Consider the following 21,593-nt stretch of genomic DNA (forward strand, 5'->3'; position numbering starts at 1 on the left):
TGTATTTTTTGTCTTCTGTGAGTTATTCATCATGTTCTGTTTATATATTTACTTTTGTCAATATGTAACCTGAAATGGTTCCACTTTAGCCAATTTATCCTCGGTTGTCTTAATCAAGCAACACGTTGGTTACCTGTTTGCAATATCTTGAACTTCATATTATAGATATTTTGTTTATATTTTACCAAAAGAAAATAATCTGCAGAATAATTATACATATAGGATACTCATCTAATTAGGCCACACCCCCCATTACACAGATGTACATCACTTGCTATGATTAAATTCATTAAGCATTCAAGTCTATCCAGTTTAGAGTTAGAAAATGTCTCTAAAATTTCTGATATGTTCAAAAAACTTTCTTGCCTAGTTATTGAGCACATGTATAATATTGTGAACTGGTTCCCTTACTGATTCATGCTTGTTTCATATAGTCAAACTAAAGACAACCTAGGTACAAAAAAATCACATGGCCATTAAATTTCTTGATAAACTATCAAAGCCAACCTTATCTATGTGAAACACTTTAATTGCTATTAAGATTTGTGATTAAAAACATACTTTTGAAGGTGGAATTTAAAGCTTAAGGTGTGTTTTCATTTATTAATCTTGGACTCTTAAAATTCTGACTTCAGCGAATAGAGCGTTCCATAGGGAAGAATGCTGCAACCAAATACCCATAAAATGGGATGCTGCAAAATTCTTCATGAGAAACAATATGTCTTTCTTTCTCGTATGAAAAGGTAGACTAATTTGTGTAATATTGCCACCTGTCAGACTGGACTATTTGAACTATTGAGCTCAAAGCCACAACAATGTGCTCCAAAAACAGGACTCTGAGAGGCACATTAAGGTCTTAAAGGTTAATCATTTGAATTTGAGATACAGATCTTCTTTAAAAATCTGAAACAACAGGCAAAAACAGTCTAATGTCAAAATTACGAATGTTTTGGGGAACCCTGAATTACCGTATTTCCAGCAGTTCCACCAGAAAAAGCAGCTCTCCTTTTTTGTCCCCTGTTTCATGGACTGCTCCTTTAATCTGTGGTGGTCTCCATCAAACCTCCATTTTGGCAGTCCAATAATGAAGCTGCGGGCTGTGATAAAATGGAGGGAAGTTCAGCCCACTTTGCAGAGCTGCACAACTCTCTGTGAGAGACCCGTTTTCCACCTCTGACTGTTCTGAGCGTTCCCAAGAGTGTTTGTCTTTGGACGTTTTGTGTGATCCTGTGTAATTAAATCTGTGCTGACATGAACTGAAGATGTGCTCCTGCAACAGTCAGGGGTTTGGACACCTCTCAGTTTCCTTGAAAGGCTCACCATCAGCATAACATCCGAGTCTACTGGGAGCCTGCTCCGACACACACACTCTCTGCCTGCATCATGCCTCAGCATCGTTCCACACATCCTCCTGAGGGTGTGTCAGCCTGCCATACTCTGATTGGACGACATCACATGAGCAGAAGCGCTCTATTGGCTGAGACTGCAGAACATCCTACACACAGAAGCCTCAATTTGGAGAATGCGTGTGTTTGTGGGAGTATACATGTGTATTTGAGCACGTTTTCTGAATTCCTTCAGATGTGCATGTTTGTGTATGCACCTGTCTCTCAGGAAACAGGACATTACCTGTTTCCTGAGAGACAGGTAATGACCATTTGATTTTTTTGTACCTAGGTTTTCTTTAGTTTGACTATCTGAAAGAAGCTTGAATCGGTGAGGGAACCAGTTCACAATATTATACATGTGCACAATAACTAGGCAAGAAAGTACCTGTCTCTCAGTTTCCTGAGGTATCTCAAGTTGGAGGCCATTTAAATGCATACAGAGTACGGTAATCTGAAAGGCACATTGTTCACAGTTTTCAGAGCTGTGTTTATCCTTCAGTTCTCTTTTTGGTCAGAAAAACACTTTCCTCCTTCTCTGCTTCCTTCATTCTCCTTTCTTCTTAAATTCCTGTGGACATTTCCTGGGGGATCAAGTAACGCTCAGCTAAACTCAGAGGTCTGATACCATGCATTAAAGATAAGCCAAGTGTGTGAGAAAGATTCAAGTTTTTAGCATATGTATGAGAGAACAAAAACAAACCAAAAAACTCAATGTTTTTATTCTGTGCATGAGGTCTGAATTTTGGTCGTTTTTATGCATAAAATGATTGTCTGGTTACAACTCGGTCATAAAAACCTATTTAATCAGACCAGAGAGAACCGTATTACTTTCTGCTTCACAGCAAATCCTGAAAGTGAAGATTCATAAATTAGAAAACTATACTCTGTGTGCCCTTTAGTTGCTTGTGTTTCCATATCTAAGTATGTATTTTAGATGGATTTAAAGGTGAGGAATGAAGTAAATTTTGTGGTAGATCAAATCTTGTCTCCTTTATATTGGGCTGCTATAAATGCACAATTTAGTTTGACTAGTTTATGGTATTGGAATAAACTAATACCATGAAGCTATATAATTCCCTTTTTGATGTGTGAGAACAGGGTGTGTTACTTTTGGCTCAATGTACCAGTCTTGTTTTCTCTTTATACAGATCATTTCACCATCCAGGGCTGAAACAGAATTTCCAACATTTTCTTAAAGGAGTTATTGTCCTAAAGATCACATACAGACACTCAGTGCTCAGTCATCTGGAAGGAACTTGCATATACAGTATATATATATACATATTAAAGTCAGTTTCTTGGACTTCAGTATGTACTTTACACCTCCCTCTGTGTCACACTGCCTGCTGCGGTCAGGTACTGAAAACATGTATTCTTACTTTTTCCTGCCATGCGATCTGTCCCTCTCAGCCATCACTGCAGCTTTTCGAAGAATTTGAAAGTGAAATGACTGCTAAGCCATACAAATATTAGTTCAGACTGTGATCCCTGATGGAAGCATGCATGCTCCAGTAGATGAGGTGGTGCATATCAATTAGCTTTCTATTATTCATGCTGACAACGTAATGAATGAAACATCATAGTCTTTGTATTTCAGGGATCTCTCTCTCTCTCTCTCTCTTTCTCTCACACACACACTCAAATTTGTATTTCTAAATATATTAAATATTTGTATTGACTTCCAATCATGTTTATTTTTGTCTAACACTTAGAATTAGGCTTTGGTCACTATAGGCTCCTTTGGTCCTCAGCAGGTTGGAAAATCATACTAGAAAAGATCCCAAAAGATCACAGAAACAAGTACACACACACACACCCAAACACACACACACCCACACACACACACACACACACACATCCACAAAGCAGCTTCTTGTGGATATTTAGGCCAGAGAAACAGTGAATGAAATCCCATTGTGGCTGTGAGGACGTAGTGATGCCCGCTGAATACCTGACAGCTGAATTCAGCCGAAGACCACCGGCCCCCTGCTAATTACAGAGTGAGAGCATAATTTATTCTGAGAATAATGAGGACGGGCTCTGAGACCTCTGCTAACTGTGTCCTCTAACTGTCCAGGCACCAAAACCCACATAAGAGATGAGCTCCTAAAAGCATTAGCACGCTGGCTCGCTCTCATTTGTTATTATGCTCATATTTGGAGCAACAGCAGGTGCTTCATGAGCATTTACCCCCTGGGTTTTGCCTAAGAGTCTGTGCATTTTGTCAGGCTGATGTGTTTTGCTGCTGAGTGCAGATAAAAGTAACTATGTGAGCTTAAAAAGATCTGAGATGACACAGTGATGTAATTACAACTATTTTGTGAAGATCATAGTTATAATATTTACTTATACTCCACTAAAAGCCAAATAACCTTTTTTCCTCCAATGTCTTTCATTGAACCAGATTAACCTTTTCCTGCTTTAGGTCAGCAATGATGACCAAAATCAAGAATGATGATCAGTACAGAGGATTCAAATATTAAAAACAAAATAAAAAAGTCTTCCACTTCCTTGTTTAATCTGCACCACAGAAACTGGGAAGTGATGTGAACGTGCAATTTGTTGCTTATTCACACCAATAAAAAAATGCATTTAATTAATGTGAAGGAGCACATTCACACAGGAGGATGATGCTGATGATATCTCTTAGTCCAGTTTGATCATTCTAACATAGGCTCTTATAGAACAGAAAGATTAACCTCATGTTTATAATTAAGCTCAAGCACACTGCAGGATAAGCTACAATCAAAGCTGTTTTATTGTCAGATCCAGATAAACACTGCAATCCAAAGTGGACATCAAGAACCAAAGCCATTTTTTCCCCATTTCAGTCTCTTCACATTGCGTTTCCTTCCTACATCTTCCATCTTGTTTTCCTTCTCCTTCTCCTTTCTTCATACCTAGACTGCATGGAGCAGGACTAATGATCAGATATTCCATCATCTTTTCTGTCTATCTTTGCCTGCAGCATCATCCAAAATTAGCACATGTGCACACAAACACACGCACAGACGCAACCCTCGTACACGCCTGCGCACACAGACATTCATAGTTACACACACTAACATAGAGTAGCAGCACTGCAACATTTGGAGCAGATGTTAAAGTAGATGTAATTTATCTTTCCAGGCAAGGAATGGGGGACTTTTGTGGCTTTTGTTTTCCATTTCGCTTTCATCATAGATGAAAGCTTTTGGAATGAGAATTTCATTTGATTGAACTTCTTTTATTCTGCCTCTCTCAAAGTCCTTGAAATATTTTTGTTTTGCTCAGGCACTTTTTGTTTTCAGAACTGCAGCTCCCTCTGCTGTAGAGAATAGGAAAAGGCTGATTTCATTCCTTACATTCAGTACTAAAAGCATCAAAAGTCAATAATCATTTATAAAACTAGTATTTATATATGCGATAGCAAAATAAACTTGTAACTTAACTTGAAAATTATATTAATGTGTCATTTATTTCATTCAAATAAATCAATTAATTTCAAAATCAATAAAAAAAATATTTCAGTAGACATTAAAGTCACATTTAATTGTTTTAGTTGTTTAATGTTGCATTTAATACAGACAATCATATAATTATTACTGTAACCTGAACCCATCTGTATCTTAGCTGTCTATATCAACCTTGTCACCGACTAAATGCACAATAAACAACGAGAACTATGGAAGACCTAATAAAATAAAAACTGAAACTTATCCTTCAAACATACGTTACATGCAAATTTTGGTTTTACCATTAAATCATTAGTTATTGATAAATTGTTTAAGTCATTTAAAGCAGGATTTTTACGTAAATCATCCATTTTCAGCAGACATATTCTCTGTCCCATTAACTTCCTCTAGGCAGCTGAATTAACATCCACACACAGAAGCAGACAGAGATGTAAACAGGTTTTATTAGGCGTCACTGATGGTACAATTTTAAGCATAAACACTTTTTTTTGGGGACAATCCAGAATCAACCAGCATAAAATAAAACAGCTCATGGTGAGTTTTTTGTACAATGACTCAAGGGGGGAAAAAAAACACAATTTTGTTGAGTTTTATGGCTCGCATTTTCTCATTTTGGGCACTAAATAACAGAAAACATGAGTTGAACGCATAAAATGTTTATCCACATTCATGTAATTTTCTGTAAGCAAACAATTGTTAGTTTGTGAATGTTTTGGGTTACAATAAAACCACTGTTTAGACATACTTCATGCAAATATGGCACTAGTAAACAGGTCAAATTGGTACTTGGCACATTCTTCTTTATTTATTCTTTACAGAGAATTTGTCAAATTCTTAAATTATTCTTTGTCACAAATATTATCTCTCAAATATGTTACAGTCCATCTTTGTACATTATTTACAATCCATTCTTTTTACACAATTTCTCACAGTGTGCAGTCACATGTTCTGCTGAAACTGTCTGTTCCAGGTGAGAAAATTAAAATCATGGATGAGATTAAAGGCCAAGTATCATCAATATGTTTTACAGCCAGGAAACCTAAAAATCTTAAAAGTATAAAAAAATAAAGCACATTTTTTCCATTATTTTTCAAAACACACAAGTACTTTTAAAATACACTTAACTAACACAAGAAAGAGCATTTGGAGCTACACCCCTTAAAATGGAAAAGAACTGATGCAACAGCAGAGCAATGTACAGAAAAAAGATTGCATTCTTGACAAAAAAAATCAAATTGAAAAACATCAACATTTTATGTGACTTCTTAATGGCACCACAAAAATGATTGAGTGAGCACCCTTACCTTCCCCAGTGAGCCATCATAGCATACCCTATTGGAATCTTGGCTGTAAAATAAGAAATAATCTAAAGTTGAAGGATGAGAACACATTGCAGAAACAGCTCCGGTAGATTCTGCAGAAAGACTACCGAGATGTTGTTTGTGAGCACAAAGTTTCTCATGTCAGAAAATGCATGGTATTCCTGTGGGTTTTACTTTGTTTCCCACTTACAAATTGTCTGCTGATGTCAGCAAAATCAATGACTTTGATGTAAATATTTATTCTGAACGTTCACACGTTCAGTTAGCTGCTGCTACTATGAATATCTGATTCAAATAATTGGCAGATTACATCTTAGTGTTTTGACTTTGTCCCATTCATCACATGTACAGTATTAGCTGGAAGTAGTGTTTAATAGCCAGAGATATTCTGGTGCGAGAAAATTGTAGATAGACTTAGCTTGAGTCCCCAGAATGCCATTTTGATTACTACATCATCATACTGCAATTAAACCATCACAGTAATGTAGAGATTGGTTATGTGTGAGGCTGTCACATAGTTCCATTATTACATTCTATTATCTAAATAATCTCTGATAGCTTGCTAACATAAGTATCAGTTGTGGCAGGTCAGAATTGGAACAATGTCTATCTGAAACCTGGCAGAATTTCAGGTTTTTTATTTGATATTTTGTCTCAAATGGTTATTTGCCATTTTGGTAAATTAAATGAAAGCTGAGCTTGCAGGAAAACTACATTCTCAATTTTAAATATCAGGGTAGAATGCCGGTTTGCTAGGTTTTCAAGCTACAGCTTTCTAGTCCACACTGACAAAACTGCCATATAAATCTAACAAATTGGAGATTTGGTAATAACTCTTTCTTCTTTGGTGACCATTGCGCTCCATGTGGAACAATGTCACATTTCAACCACTGTTGGTAGAATCCAGCCAGAGAATTTGTAATTCATACTGGATGTTCAGTTTCAGTTTGCATGTGTCCTGACTTAAGAGTTGCTATGAAAACCAAAACAATTTTAACTGAAGCTTCACATATCATTCTTGAGTATCTATTAATGATTAATCCAATTATTCTAAAGGGGATTTTTTAAATTAATGTTGTCCATTCAATAGTATCTCAAATATGGCCTTTAAAAAAAAAAAAAAGAAAAAAAAAAAGATAATCGCTGCTGACCAACAGTGAAAGGTTTTTCTGTCCAGCACCTTTAAAATTGATCATGCTGCACTATATTTATGAAATTCTCAATTTCCTTCTTGGTTTACAAACAGAAATATGATTTTATCCATCTCCAAGCAAGACATCCCTCATTCAAAGTCCCAGAACTGTTGCTTTAAGCTGTTAAATCAGCTTAAGGTCTTTGTAAAAATACATTTACAACAAAAAGGGATTTTCCCTCACACTCAATTTTCATTTTTTCCTCATGCGCAAAACAGACTTTTCATGTCCTTTACCAACACATCTCACAAAGAACAAGTAAAGACACCTTCAAACTTGCAGCCCAGAGACGTCTAGGGAAATGTGATGCTCTCTAAACAGCAGGACACACACACACACACACACACACCCACACACACACGCAGAGTAATGAGGTTATCTCCCAAACGGCTACAAACATTTCCTCAAAAAGCTCAGTTATTAGTGTAGGTAACACAGTGCACTTGAAGCCTGCACACACTCAGATCCTAAAAATCAATTCTAAATTCAAATTTACATTTGATGAAACAAAAACTATATTCTGTATTGAGTGCATTTCCTGTTGTATAGTAAGAGCTTTATACTCAGGCAAACGTTTGGCACCAACTCATTTTTTTTTTTCCACACTGCTTGTTTCCCTCATTTTTATATTGATGATAACCACAGATCACTTTCAGAGTCAGAGGTCTCAAACATCAGCTCAGGAAGACAATAACAGATTTATGTATCCTTCAGTTAGAAGAGAACAAAATGTTTATTTTAATAGACCAGACTTGTAGCTTGTTAAAAGGAATGAATAAAAGCAGAAATACAAAAGGTAAACATTGTAAACATTTAAGCCCAAAATGTTCCAGCTTACTGATCTAAATGTTTCAATGTGGCACCAAAGAATATGTGAAATCATCTGTAAAACTAGAATGGATTGATTTTTCTTGCAGGGTGTAAACGATGACCCACGTGGGGCCGGCCACATTCACTACATCCCCACAAAAACAAATGTAAAAGCCTTAAAATCCATATTTTAACAAACAAACAAACAGTGAACCTTTGAGACTATTTCTCTCCTTTAACGTCTTACTCACCGGGTTCTGGTGCCAAAACAACCAGATCAGAGATCGAATCAAGTCCCGATCCGATCTCATCCAGCCACTAACCTACTGAATAAATGTTCTATAATTAAAAGGTTGGATTTTTCTATAATTTCAGCTGATTACAGTGAGGTTATGTTACTGCTGTTGGGTTCATTTCAAGGCTTCTTACACAAAGGAATATATGTTTTTCTCCTGCGTCTTCTCCTGAAGAAGACGCAGTTGCTAATGAGAGCCGTCCATCTTGCTCAGTTACAATAACAGCTACAGAAAAGAATCAGACTGCTGGCATGCTAGTGTATAGACATGTACAGACTTTTCTGTCTTTTTTATGCTTTAAAATATGTCCAGTTGTAGAAATACGGAAAGTTAAATGTATATATATATATATATTTATTTTTATTCTCAAATACACTTATTGTTCAGCTTTATTGAGGTAAACTAGTGCTTGAGAGTCAATATGAAAACAAATAAAAGCAGCACATTAACATAAATTAGTTAAAAATATTAATATTTTATCATTTCTGTCTTGTTCATCAGTCTTAAACCCTCAAGAATAAATGAAAAAATTATATATTGTGAATGATTTTGGGCAACATACTGACAACTTACATGAAAGACCTTCACTTAATAGAACCAGGGAGGTTTAGCTGTTAGATAAAACTATGGAGACCGAAAGAGTCGTCGGTAGAAATATTCTCTAATTTATGCTGATATAAACCACATTATAATGTCAACATCTCAGATCATTGATATTACTATAAAACAGGGGCAAGTTATGCTTTAAGGTCAGTCTAGTGTGATAAATACACAGCAAAAACACACAGTTTTACCATGCAAATGGTAAATAAGCTAAATAGGAGCTTATTTTAAGTCAATAATTTCTTAAAATTGCTGAAAAGTTATGAGTTATAAGTGAAATAATCTGCCAGTGGGACAAGACATTTGAACTTATAATAAGGGGAAAAATGTATTGTTTGACTGGCAGATTATTTCACCTATAATCTTCCAATGGAACAACAATCCTAAATATTTTTCAGCAATATTAAGAAATTATTGACTTAAAACAAGATCTATTCTTGCTGAAAAGTTACCTGTAACATAGTTCTGTCTTATTTATATTTGCACTAGAAATTAGACAAAAATACTCGGCAAGATTTTGTGTTTTTGCGGTTATTTCACCATCGATATTTCTTCCGCTGCTGAAAGGGTTATTCTGATGACCCCTGAATGACCTCCCCGACTCCCTCGACCTTCCTCTGAACTCTGAGCAGCTCTGGGACATCGTCAGAAACGACGAGTGCAACACGTTCCGACACGAACGGCGCTCCGCTCCTCGCAGTGAAACACGACTCGCCTTCGCACCTTACAAATGTCAGACGATCTGTTCGTTCTCATGCAGACAGCAATTTCGCTGAGCGATTCTCCAAGGTCAGGCGCGTCGGCCTCAGCCAGCTGCTGGCGGGGGGCGCAGCTCCAACTCTGCTCTTAGAAACTTCACCACACAGGATGAAAATGTTGCTACAACTTTAAATGCTTGCGTCTGCTGCACATGGGTAGATATATAATTATGTGTGTGTGTGTGTGTGTGTTTTGGTCTATGTGGACATTCAGTACCCTGTCGCGTTGAAAGGTGCGTGTGTGGGGAGGCGCGCTCCTGCCGCCGTCGGGGTGAAGCTGTACGTTGCGTACGCCACAGAGGAACCCACCATTAGACCCGTCATGTAGGAAACTGTCATTGTGTTTCCTGCAGGCAGAAACAGAAACACAGAACAGGAAATTACTGGAGAGCCACCAGACAGGAGAGGAAACCAGGTTAGATGCAGGCCGGACCGGGTCAGATATACAAGGACATGAGCCCCTTGGTGTCCTGTCCACTTCAGAAAAACTCTTCTATTCATGCAAATTACAATACAGTAACAAGTAGACCTACATGAATTGATGCATTGTTGGCTTACTGTCACTTCATCACTGGCTTCATGTTGTTCCTCCTAAAAAATACACTGACTTCATAATTTTAACTGTTTCAGTCTTGCTTATGTTCATAACAATACCTAAACTTTGATACTATTCATTTGGCATGGGACTATACATTTTATATAAAGTACAATGCAAAACACACAATCATTAAAACGGTCTTTGGTGAGCACCAAAACATTAAGCAATAAAATATAAATAACAAGAAGTAAAAACATATTGAGGGCAACAAAAGGAGAGAGAGAGAAACTAATAAAACAAATGAAAAGGTTTGTGCCAAACTTTATATTTTGGTTTATTATAAACTGACAAAAAAGCAAAAAGCAAAATAATAAAATGATGATGCTCCAGGAGGCCAAACATCTAGTTTTGTTTTACCTAAAGAGCTAGCATCCTAAGAAAACATTTATTCAGTGGAATCATTTTGTAATTAAGAAGACTTTCAGATGTGAAATTAGAACGCACAAAAGGTTTTTAAAGGTTATGATTGCAGAAACTCAGAGCGGCATTGTAAAGAAATTCAAAATAAAACGTGTTAAGCGTTCATGGGTTCATATCAGAGGAATCTTGCTAAAGATCGCGCTGGCTGACCTCGGCCCAGTCGCTGCTCAGTATTCGTGGATTTGTCTGTGGAATGTAACTTCAAATTATTCACAGAATTTTTTTCTGCAGACCTTATCTAAAATATTTTTTTTAAAGTGAGGTTTGGGAAGCTGAAATGTCTAGTCACAATGCTAGCTGAAACGTTACTGGCTGCCGTTTGCAAAGCAGCCAAACCAGCAGTGGCATTTATTTTGATTGGCACCGATTGGCTGAATTCCCAAGAGCAGAAATAAGGAAGACTTTAGGTGTTAGCTTCTGTGGTAGTGCCACAATGCACATTGATTTTAGGCATATTGAACTTGGAGTAACTTTAACACAACACTTCTGCCAGAAACGTCAACCTTTTTGGGCCTGTGTTGCTTTAACTTATTTTTAGTTTCAGAATACATTTGGTGCTGCAGCAGGCAAAAACCAGACACAGCTTCACTCAAACGAAAATGTGACGCTTTGTGACATTTCTGTCACAGACTATTTACTTTGTTTTACTGTTACGGAACGAAAAATATGAAACACTCACAAAGAGTTCACAGGTCTGAACACAAGTTCAGTGTTTTCTTTAATCTGATCTTGAAGATTTTTGATTAAAACTACTTCAGAGCAATGCAAGATGACATGCATCACTAAAGAAACAGAGAGAAATCTTTTGATTTTCTCTGACCAAATGAAGGCCGAAAGGACAGCCCACTCGTCTGCTCACCTGCCAGCTCCCTCTGCTCAGGCGGTACTTTCCCAGCCGCCTGGATCATCGGCACGGATCCAAAGTAGCCGTTGGTGACTCCCATGAGGAGGGAGAAGAGACAAGGCCAGGCCGGGTGGGACAGCATGGGCGCGCTCACCGGGTACACACACATCACAAACAGAGGGATGAAGACCACCCTCAGACAGGAGAAGAAGAGCAGGCGGCCCCCGGACCAATCGTACGGCAGCGCCGCCAGGATCTGAGAGAGAAAGAGAGAGGAAAATTTAAGCAAGGCTGTAGGAACATTTGGTAAAAGAACAAATTAATCTGAATGAACCGAGAGACATGAAAGTTTGTTCTGATCACTCAATTCTGACATCTAACTATTCCCCAAGTCATTTTTAGAAGTTGCTGTTTTTTTTAACAATTTGCTAAAGTGTTCTGGAATAAATCTTATACTGTTAGGAAATCTGTTTATTTCTCTACAAATGGAGCCACGGTTGGGAGGAAAATGCATTTCGGACCTGTGAGCATAGTTGGTTGATGCAGATGGATTAATTTTCATCTTGTAGGGCAAAATGTTTTACAACTAATGACATCTTCTCCAAAAAACACCAGGTGTAAAAAAAATTCATTTCCAGTTACCAATGAGGTTTTGCGATCATAATTTTGGAGTAAATATTGCAGCCCAAATAACAACAAATAAAAAAATGGAAACTATTAACCTGTCACATACTAATGCAAGTTTGCAAGAGTCTTTTGATGCTTTTATGTATCAACAGTTTTCTACAAATGAAACAACTATTTTGTTTTCAATAAAATTGTAATTTTTCCAGTGTACTATTGAGCAGATAAAATTAAAAAGGCACAAAGTTGCTTTTTGTAGATGTTATAAAAGTTTCTGCTTTCACCTTAAGGATTTTTGGCACTTATAGCAAAAGGTTTGGACCCCTCTATCTTCTGGTGATGGCGAGAAGGCTAGAAGAAAAATCCCAAAATAACTGACAGCTGTAATCCAATAAAGAGTTTTGCCACCGTGTATTGAGAGGACCATTAGTAATCTTCAACATAACATTTTTTCATATAATGTGGGGAAAATAACACTTCCCAAATATTCGCTCCTCTTATATTATATTATTATCTTTTAAGAGACTTTTGTCTCATTTCCTTAGCAGAGTTAAAATCAGTCTACTAAATCTGCAAGGGGAATTACAGTTTCATAAAGCTAAAAAGTCTGCTGACCTTCCCGACAAAGTCGGACATGTTGAATGTGGCCATGATGAGGATGGGCAGCCATTCCCCTAAGGCTTTGTTCCTGATCTCTGACTCCAGGCCGGGGAACAGGCACAGGGTGATGCTGTAGGTCACGGCTATGGACAGCATGTAGGCCCAGATCACACGCGACACCACGTAACGATGCAGAATCATGTCTGGCAGGGGAACACACACACACACACACATTTAATTAACTAAGTAATTTAAAAAAAAAGATGAGTTAAGGTTCTCTTGTAACGCTCTGCACAAATCCAACCGGAGGTCATGGGTTAATTGAAAAGTGAGGAGATTAAAACAGGAAGTACCTCGTACGCCGGGCCAGCTCTTCCTGATCTTGGCTTTCGGGGCGTCGAATCTCACGTAAGTCCCGCCCACAAAATCCTCGTGGCCTTCTTCTGCGGAGGACGGCGCCGTTCCTCCGTTTCCCTGTGGAGACGAACGGCAACGCTTTCATCCAAACATTCAGAAAACATTGAAATCATCCAATAAAAAAATCTTCTGCTCACTTCTGTAACCAGACACTAGATGTTGCCAGATCACTGGACTAAAATCATTCCCTGTGAGTCAATGAAGTTTTTATTTATTTTTTTCTTTCAGTTTTTTAATTAGTAATGGCTTTTTGGAAGCATGAAATCAGCTTTTTATGGCAGCGACTATTAGAGAAGACAGCTGTGAGTGCAAGTTGATCTAATGATGTCGGAAAGTCTTCAGACTGGACTGCAAATTAGCAGACACACACACACACACACACACCCACCCCTACAGGCTTCTTTCTTTGGTTTCCTAAATTACACACACACACACACAAACGGATCCATTAGCTGATTAAAAAGACATGCACGCCAAAAAGTACTGGTACTCCTGATTGTCCCATAATGCACAGCCCATCGTTTCCCTCGTCAACAGTTTCAGGACGCAGAAACGCAGCCCGATCACACACACAAACACACACACTACAGTGTAACACCAGGGGGTTTTCCTAGATGCCTGACACAGGCTTAGGGGCATGCAGGGATTAAAACACAGAAATCTGGTTCTGCTTTAAATGTCTCTACAAAATGAATTCAGCTTCTCCTTCATTTTTTCCTTTTTTTACCCCCCATTTTATCATCTCGACTTCTCTTCTGCTCTCTTGCCCTCTCTGCTCACCTTCTCTTCCCCCTTTTCCTCTGCAGACATTTTCAGAAAGATAAGTCTTTTCCGTCTCTTACTCTAATCAACATGGATCCTTTATTCAGAAGGCCTAAGCCTCTTTTCCCTTCATCCCTGTTTTTCCTCATCAACCCACGTCACGTTCTGTCCTTCATATCGCATCCTAATAACACAGCTCTCTCGTTTTTTCTCTCTCTTTTTGACTCAAAGGTTTGTCTTTTTGAATGGCAGCCAAAAAAAACAGCAGCCCATGAATAACTCTGCATTTTTAAACCCGGTCTGATAGGAAAAGTCTCCCCTCAGATGCCAACAAGGACGCAGCAGCATAGTTCAAGTTCCTGACGTCTCCTCCTGAAATAACTTACTGTTGTGACATTTATGCAGGGTTTTATTATCAAAATGTGGAAGGGCAACACTAGGGAGAGTAGCTGCTGCTCCACGCAGAATTTAAACTCCGAAGTGCCCGTTTGAACATTTTCACAAACTTCAGTGTTCAACTGGGATTTGGTGTCAACATGAATAACTGCATCAGGGAGACAAAATAAGGAAAATTATTTTTAAAAAACAATTGACAAAACATCATCTGAAAAGTGTGGAGTGTCTGTGCACAGAATATCTGTGATTGTAGATAAAATGAGTTCCTATTTATTATTTGTCCAGCCAATAGGAAACGACGCCCCCTGCGGTGTTCACAAAGGAGATACTGCAAAAAAACCCAAAAAAACTTACACCTTACACCATAATTGGCTGATTAGCCCAATAAAATTTGGTCCTAAATTAAAGGATTATTTCAGTTTTTTTTAAAGAGTTTTTACATTTAAAATCAGACATGTTTATTCATCTGGATTATTCTTTAAACATAATTTAAGATTTCTGAAACTTTTATGCTACGGTGAAAGCATAAAGTGTATTTTCAACGTTTTCAGGGCTTTAGCGCCACTTCAGACTGAGACAAGCTTGAACACAGCAGACAGATCAGGGAGAAAGCTGCTAGGTTAGAAAACAGGAGTCTAACTTTAGAAAAGCTCAATAAACACTTATGAATACCTACACTATGATGCGGGTGCAAACATGAGACATTCCTGTAAACCTAAATTGTAAGGCTTTACCAGGAAAACAATAAGCGACCCACAGCTTAACTGCTCAGAGTCAAGGTGAAAGCCATTGTTCAAAGAAAGAAATGTGAAGCAAACAACAAACATGTGGAAGAAGGATCTCTGGTAAGATGAGACCAAAATGCAACTTTATGACCTCCATGCAAAGTGATATGTAAAACCTGTGGAAAACGTCAGGTCAGGGCGTAGCGTCACCTTCCAGCAGAACTGCTGTAAACGTACAGCCAGAGTTGCGATGGAATGATTTAAGTCAAAGCATGATCATACGTTAGAACGGACCAGTCAAAGTCCAGATCTAAATCCAGTTGAGAATCTTCAACAGGGCGTGAAAATGTATATTTACAGACCATCTCCAGCCAGTCAGGCTGAGTTTGTGCTTTATCTGAGGAAGAGGAGAATAGAAATTCAGCTCTAGATGTTCAAAGCTGGCAGTTGCACGTCCCCAAAGGATTTGCTGTTTTAACTGGACTGAAGGGCGAGTCTCCAAAGTAATGGCTGAGTGAGAATATGCAACACACTGCTCAAATCAATATTTGTACAACATTTTGTCATAGCCTTTCATTATTTTCCCTCCACTTCAGAATAATTCCTGTTACGTGTTGATGTATCTAAAAAAAAAATCCTAATTAAATTCAAATTAGTGGATGAAATGAAGCAAAGGTTGAAGTTAAATCAAAGCATTTTTACGGCGCTGTTGTCTGGAAACAGCTAGGAAAACGTACAAATATCACTTCCTCTGCGGTGACGTCGTGATGGACCCTGTATCCAGTTCCGGCATCCCGTGGGTCGTGACATTTGACTTGACCTTTGCCCTGGGCGTGGCCGGTGTAGTGGCGGACGAACCGCGAGCGTCGGACGACGAGGTGCAGCAGAAAGCACAGCATCTCCATGCTGATGGAGATCAGGAAGAAGATCAGGGTGTTCTTCTTCTCATCAGGGATCAGCAGCTTGGTGAAGATGCGAGACAGCGAGATGATCACTCCGGCCGTGCCTGAAACGTTTGGCCACGGTCAGAGAACGTAAGCGTGTGGAAGTATTACATTTCTTTGTGAGCGTACTTACTTTCCCCAGTCATCACCCCTTGAGTATACCTCTTGGGCAGCATCCCCATGTAACCATAGAAACTGGACTGCTGCACTGGGAGAGCGAGAGGGAAGCGGTTATCAGTGCAAACGAAGACCGAACGCTGCGACAACGCAATTTATGGAGTCAGTCTTCTTCCTGGACCTCTGTAGACAACTTTAGGAGAATATTTCCAGGAATTAGACTGTGACCAGATCAATAAAACAGACCGTGTTAGAGTCAGAAAGACATCAAAATCTAAGCATATCCTTCTAGTTTTGTGTTAATCGTTCCAAAGATTCATCTGGTAGAACTCATCTTCGTCATCCTCTAACATAAATATCCATATAATTACATTCTGTCCAATTTTAGACATTTACATCTGTTAGCTCAGTGTGATTACTTAACCACAGCTGTTTCTATTACAGCTGACAGGTAATAAAAAAGAGTTAGAAAGAGTGAAACTTTGTCTATCAGGACTTGGAGAAAACCTGATGTTGCTGTTTTATTCCTAAAGTTATGAACTTTATAAATGTCTTAGAAAATTACTAACAGGTCAGTTAAAAACAGAAAATTGTTCTCTGGTTTTGTCATTATTTGCATGAAAATGTATTTTATAGAGAAATGTGATGCAGCAAAAAACCTCTCTTCTTTACATCCGATAACAAGAAATCACCTAAGTTAATAAAATTGAATCTTTTCAAGCAAAATTTGAAAAAACCTTTCCAAGAGAGACGGATAAAGCCTCGTCAATGCCTCAGTTACCTCAAGCCCAAAAATCTTTAGTTATTTCAGGGAGCGCTCTGACAAAAGTTAAGTTATATTTTTTCAGTTTCAGCTTCTCCTCATTGGCTCTTTGTTAAATTCAGAATAGTATTTAAAAGTATCTGTCTTGCGTCTTACTAATCAAGCGCCATCTTAAATCAAAGATCTGACTGGTTCCCAACACAGTTCTTTGCTTTCAGACTCCACCAGGTTTACTCCTGGTTATTAGAGTTTCTAAAAGCAGAATGGGAGGCAGATAATTCAGGTGTCATGCTTCTCTCCCGTGGAACTAACTCCTGCCTACTTTTAGGCAAAAGCTTCCCCTTTTTTATAAAGCTCATCAACTGCAACTATCTATCTAATTATGTTTCTATAGATTTAGGCTGCTGGAACTCATACTGAACACACTCCTACTACTCTCCAATTTTGCTTTATACGTGTTTAATGCTGAAATTAGTTTCATGTTCTCTCTTTGTTATTTCTCATCATAGATGGTAGACTTGGCCTTGCATGTCCGTGTTTAGCTGCCAATAACTTCATGTTCTCTCTCTTTGTGAACAATCTGGGCAATCTTTTATTGCATAGTATGGACTACTGCTTCAGAGCTTATCTGTCTTCTTGTGTTTCTCTCCTAGATGAAGCCACTAATGGGCTGCTACAGCCATTAAAACTAGGGGTGCACCAATTGCAGTTTTCTGGCTGATCAGTGATTACCGATCTTTTAAAAAGCCTAACTTACCGATTCCGATTTTGGCCGATACCATTTTTTTGTCTGAAATGTTGCTCAATATATCAAGAAAGTTGCTGAATTGGCAACAAATGGGGTGACTGTTGTTAAGTGTAAATGTGCAGACATGACCTGGTCGGCTGGTTTGTCGGTCAAATCTCTCTCACGGAAGAAAAAAAAAGCACAGTGGTTGATTTTTAGACCTTTGCCCAGGTTGATAAGATCGGCTTCACATGTAAAAATTGGCAGATCACCGATCTTCCAAAATTTAGGGAATCGGCACCGATAAATTGACTGGCCAATAAATCAGTGCACCAGTATCAAAAACATCATTTTTCTTCAACATAAATACTCCTACATCAGTCCTTCTTGTTTCATTTTTCTTTTTGTTGTTGTACATCTGGTCTTTTCTTTAGCCCTGAGTCGATTGCGACCGGTGCTTGTTAACTCTGAGCTGTCTTCTGCTAGGCAAGCAGGAACAGCTGTCTTCTGTTCCCGCTTGTTAAAAAGGAGTTGTTACTTTCCACTGTGGTCACATGCATGCTCAGGAGGATTATGTTGCACAATGTCTTAATACAGTCGGCTGGGCTTCCTTAAACTGAACACGTTTTACCAGCTAGAAGGACAAACTGATCTTGACTGAACTGTGATATACTTACAATTAATTGTATACACAGATTTAAGCTTGTGTATACAATTGAACAGATTTGATTATTTATTTCAACTTAAACTTGATCTAAATATGGGTGTTTTTCTTCCAGAATCTGTTTCTCTCAGTCAGTCTTGCTTTCTGTTCTCCCATCCTCTAGGATTTAGTCTGCTAACTACCGGAGCTGTATTGTGTTTGTCTTTGCTTCCCTAAGTATTTACGTTACAATGTTGCCTTTCGATCCTTGTCGGATTTTCCTGTTTGCTCTTTTTATTTGCTTCCTCGTGACTCGCTTTTTTTAGTGCCTTCGTTGGAAATACTTGTTTTTTACATTTTCAACCATCCTTACATTTGTCTTAGTGAAACTGCATTAAATTTGTACCATCTGTGCTTTTCAGTTAGGTCAGTTTAGCAAGCAGTTTAAAGTTAGAAATAGCTTACCTGTGCATCCGAAGGCCACCACTCCCACTGACAACAGGTTGATGACGTAAGCCTGCTTGGTGGTGAATTTTTCCAACCAGACATCAAACACGCTGACAAAGATGAGCGGCCCCAACGCCAAGATGTATCCTGCAGAGTTACAGTGATAATTTAATTCATCTGGTCTATGACGTGTAGATATACGCATATATATGACAAGGACATCTTGAGGAACATTATCGCCTTCGCTCGATATAAAGTCTAATCGCAGAGCTACGAATTTATTAACCACACAGAAAAGCTCCTGAGCAGACGAAACATTTCAAAAGTTGTTCCCCCAAGGGTGCAGGCAGAGCTATTTTAAGGTACAGAGAGTGCAGCGGTGAACTCTCGCACTCACACAGTGAAAAACAGCAGAGAGACCAAAATCCTCCTCAGAGATATATTTTTTTTTAAAGAACTTTACTTTTTTCATTCCTGCTGAAAGGATGGTTTTCCTTTCATTTCTGCTACTGAGGAGCCTTTACATTGCTGTGCTTATCTCCAAAATCACAGTCATAAATTGAACCTACGCACATCATAAATATGGAGTTGTTTTAAAGACATTTCAATGGTTACTTTTGCATACTTTTTAAAATTTTAAGGGAGCTGTATTTGAGATAGCACTTTGTTAGTTAGGATATTCACTGAACTCTGATCGAGAACCGCACAGCATTCTGGGAGACATAGGCAGAAGAAGAGAGCCATTGAACCTAAACGGCGCAGCGAGCTAAGCAAGGTTGGTGGCATCAACTAACCCACTCGTTCTTTGGTTACCTAGCAACTCACTCACTCTCTGGTTACCTAGCAACGACCTGCTTGAGTAACTTGCGCAGCAGCAGTTTCATGTTTCTCCACAGTGTCTGATAACTAATTACAAATAAACAACAGTGCAAAGTGAAAATTGTGGATAAAACAGAAAAGGTCACCAGTTTGGCAGAATTTCAGATATTTAAAACAAAAAACTTTAATAATTATTAATTAATAATTAATTAATAATTATTGACATGGACTGATATGAAACACTTATGTCGTGATAAGTTCTTCAGTCCTGGATAAGGTTTGGACTTACCCACAGTAATCCTGGTGTGCATGCTGAGCCTCTCCACCAGCACATTGTTGAGGATCACAGCCAGCAGAGCGACCACTATGTACGTCAGACTCATGTCAAACACTATGGACGTTCCTGAAACACACGAAAAAGGTGGAGCTCCTGAGGGTGGGGGTGCAGAGGGCTTGTTCGTGCATTTGCACGCACTGCCTCATGCACATTAATACCCTGAAACTTGTGATGCTGTCAGAGTTCCGGTGTGAGAGCGTGTGCATGAGAGTGTGAGTGCGAGTGTTGCATCTTCTTTCAGCAAGGATCTTCGTGAGGAGTCTGTGGAGCCAGCGCAGGTGAAGCTGATCTGCCTCATCAGCGTGCTGGAATATAGGAGCGGCAGAACCCTTCAGTCTTCGCTAGATGGTTAACGCATACCGGTAGTCACTCTGGCCTCACCTCTTGTTTCTAGAACTTTGTTGTGCAACTCGTAGCGACTAGCTCTCTGTGTCCTGTTCGTTTGTTTAAAGAATTTTTTGTCTTCTCTTTTCTCAAGAACTTGCCGAGAATACCTGCCTGCCTGCTCCGCCGTTTCCACCGACCCCATCTCGCTCCAACCACCCGCGATTCCGCCTCGCACCCGCCCTAGGCACCGTAGCACTCCCTCGCACCGGACCCTGGCACCTCTCCCCCACGCTCTGAAAGATCCACGCCTAATGTAAGAAAGTTCCTGATTCCTCCTCCACACTCTCTCACTCCGAGCCCATTATAATTCAGCTCTCGTTTCAGGCCACCTGGTCGGGCGACCCTCGCTCTCCTGCCGAAGTCCGGAGAACTGAATATAAATTTGTCCTGTTATAAATAAATCACTTACCTTTTCCATCCAGCGTGTGGTTTCTGCATGTGGGTCCGCAAGCTAAATCAAACCATGACAGAACCATCTAGCCAGTCAGACCCAGCAGAACCACCACATAACACCAGTCTGGATCACGCACTCATCGCTCGCCACGATTCCATGCTCAACGCACTAGTTGATCAACAACGAAGTACTAACCAGCGATTGGAGCAATTATCTGATATTCTCACAGCCCTGCACCAAAGAATTGTTCCAGCAGACCCGCCACCAGTCGCTGCTCCGCCCGCCTCCTTTCAGACTGGCGTCTCCGCTGCTCCAGAACAAGCGCCCCCCGCTTCGGCTCGTCTCAGAGAGGTTTCACCGCCCATGCCAGAACCATATACAGGTGAGATCGACAGATGCAGGGGATTTTTGCTACAGTGCTCCTTAGTATTTTCTTCCTCACCTCAGAGTTTTCAGACTGACGGTGCTAAGATTTCTTTTGTGGTGGGGAACCTCAGAGGAAGAGCACTAAAGTGGGCAGAGGCTAGGTCGGCCCAGCACAATCTTTTTCACCGAACCTATGATTCGTTTGTACTAGAGTTTACACAGACTTTTGGTTATTCCGAGTCACCGGCTGACATTTCTCGCAGTTTATTGAGTTTAAAGCAGGGTAATCAATCTGTAGCAGACTTTGCTATTGATTTTAGAACCCTGGCCGCGGCTTCCACATGGAACGCTGGGGCATTAACAGGGGCGTTCCTTCAGGCCCTAAACGAAGATCTGAAGGATGAACTGGCCCTCAGGGATGAACCCGGTTCCTTGGAG

The 21,593-nt window shown here is 39.3% G+C and overlaps 1 protein-coding gene and 1 long non-coding RNA gene across 2 annotated transcripts in view; both read right to left on the reverse strand.

Moving 5' to 3' along the window:
- Positions 1–5,267: 5,267 nt before the first annotated feature.
- The window catches only part of slc29a4a (solute carrier family 29 member 4a), a 28,627-nt gene continuing 12,301 nt past the window's right edge, over positions 5,268–21,593 (reverse strand). Inside the window, exons 4-12 of the mRNA XM_032587669.1 lie at positions 20,167–20,183; positions 19,961–20,074; positions 18,871–18,999; positions 16,289–16,363; positions 15,949–16,217; positions 13,265–13,385; positions 12,927–13,114; positions 11,703–11,943; positions 5,268–10,172 (exon numbers count right to left, since the gene is read on the reverse strand). Coding sequence (XP_032443560.1) covers positions 10,036–10,172; positions 11,703–11,943; positions 12,927–13,114; positions 13,265–13,385; positions 15,949–16,217; positions 16,289–16,363; positions 18,871–18,999; positions 19,961–20,074; positions 20,167–20,183 — 1,291 coding nt within the window. The 3' untranslated portion in view covers positions 5,268–10,035. The remainder of the gene's footprint in view (positions 10,173–11,702; positions 11,944–12,926; positions 13,115–13,264; positions 13,386–15,948; positions 16,218–16,288; positions 16,364–18,870; positions 19,000–19,960; positions 20,075–20,166; positions 20,184–21,593) is intronic.
- Positions 20,482–21,141, reverse strand: LOC116735647 (uncharacterized). The gene is made up of 2 exons (XR_004342410.1): positions 20,858–21,141; positions 20,482–20,594 (listed from the first exon to the last, which is right to left on the reverse strand). It is a non-coding gene; the product is annotated as an uncharacterized LOC116735647 (long non-coding RNA).

This window comes from Xiphophorus hellerii, chromosome 16, assembly GCF_003331165.1.
Source record: "Xiphophorus hellerii strain 12219 chromosome 16, Xiphophorus_hellerii-4.1, whole genome shotgun sequence".
Taxonomy (NCBI): Eukaryota; Metazoa; Chordata; class Actinopteri; order Cyprinodontiformes; family Poeciliidae; genus Xiphophorus; species Xiphophorus hellerii.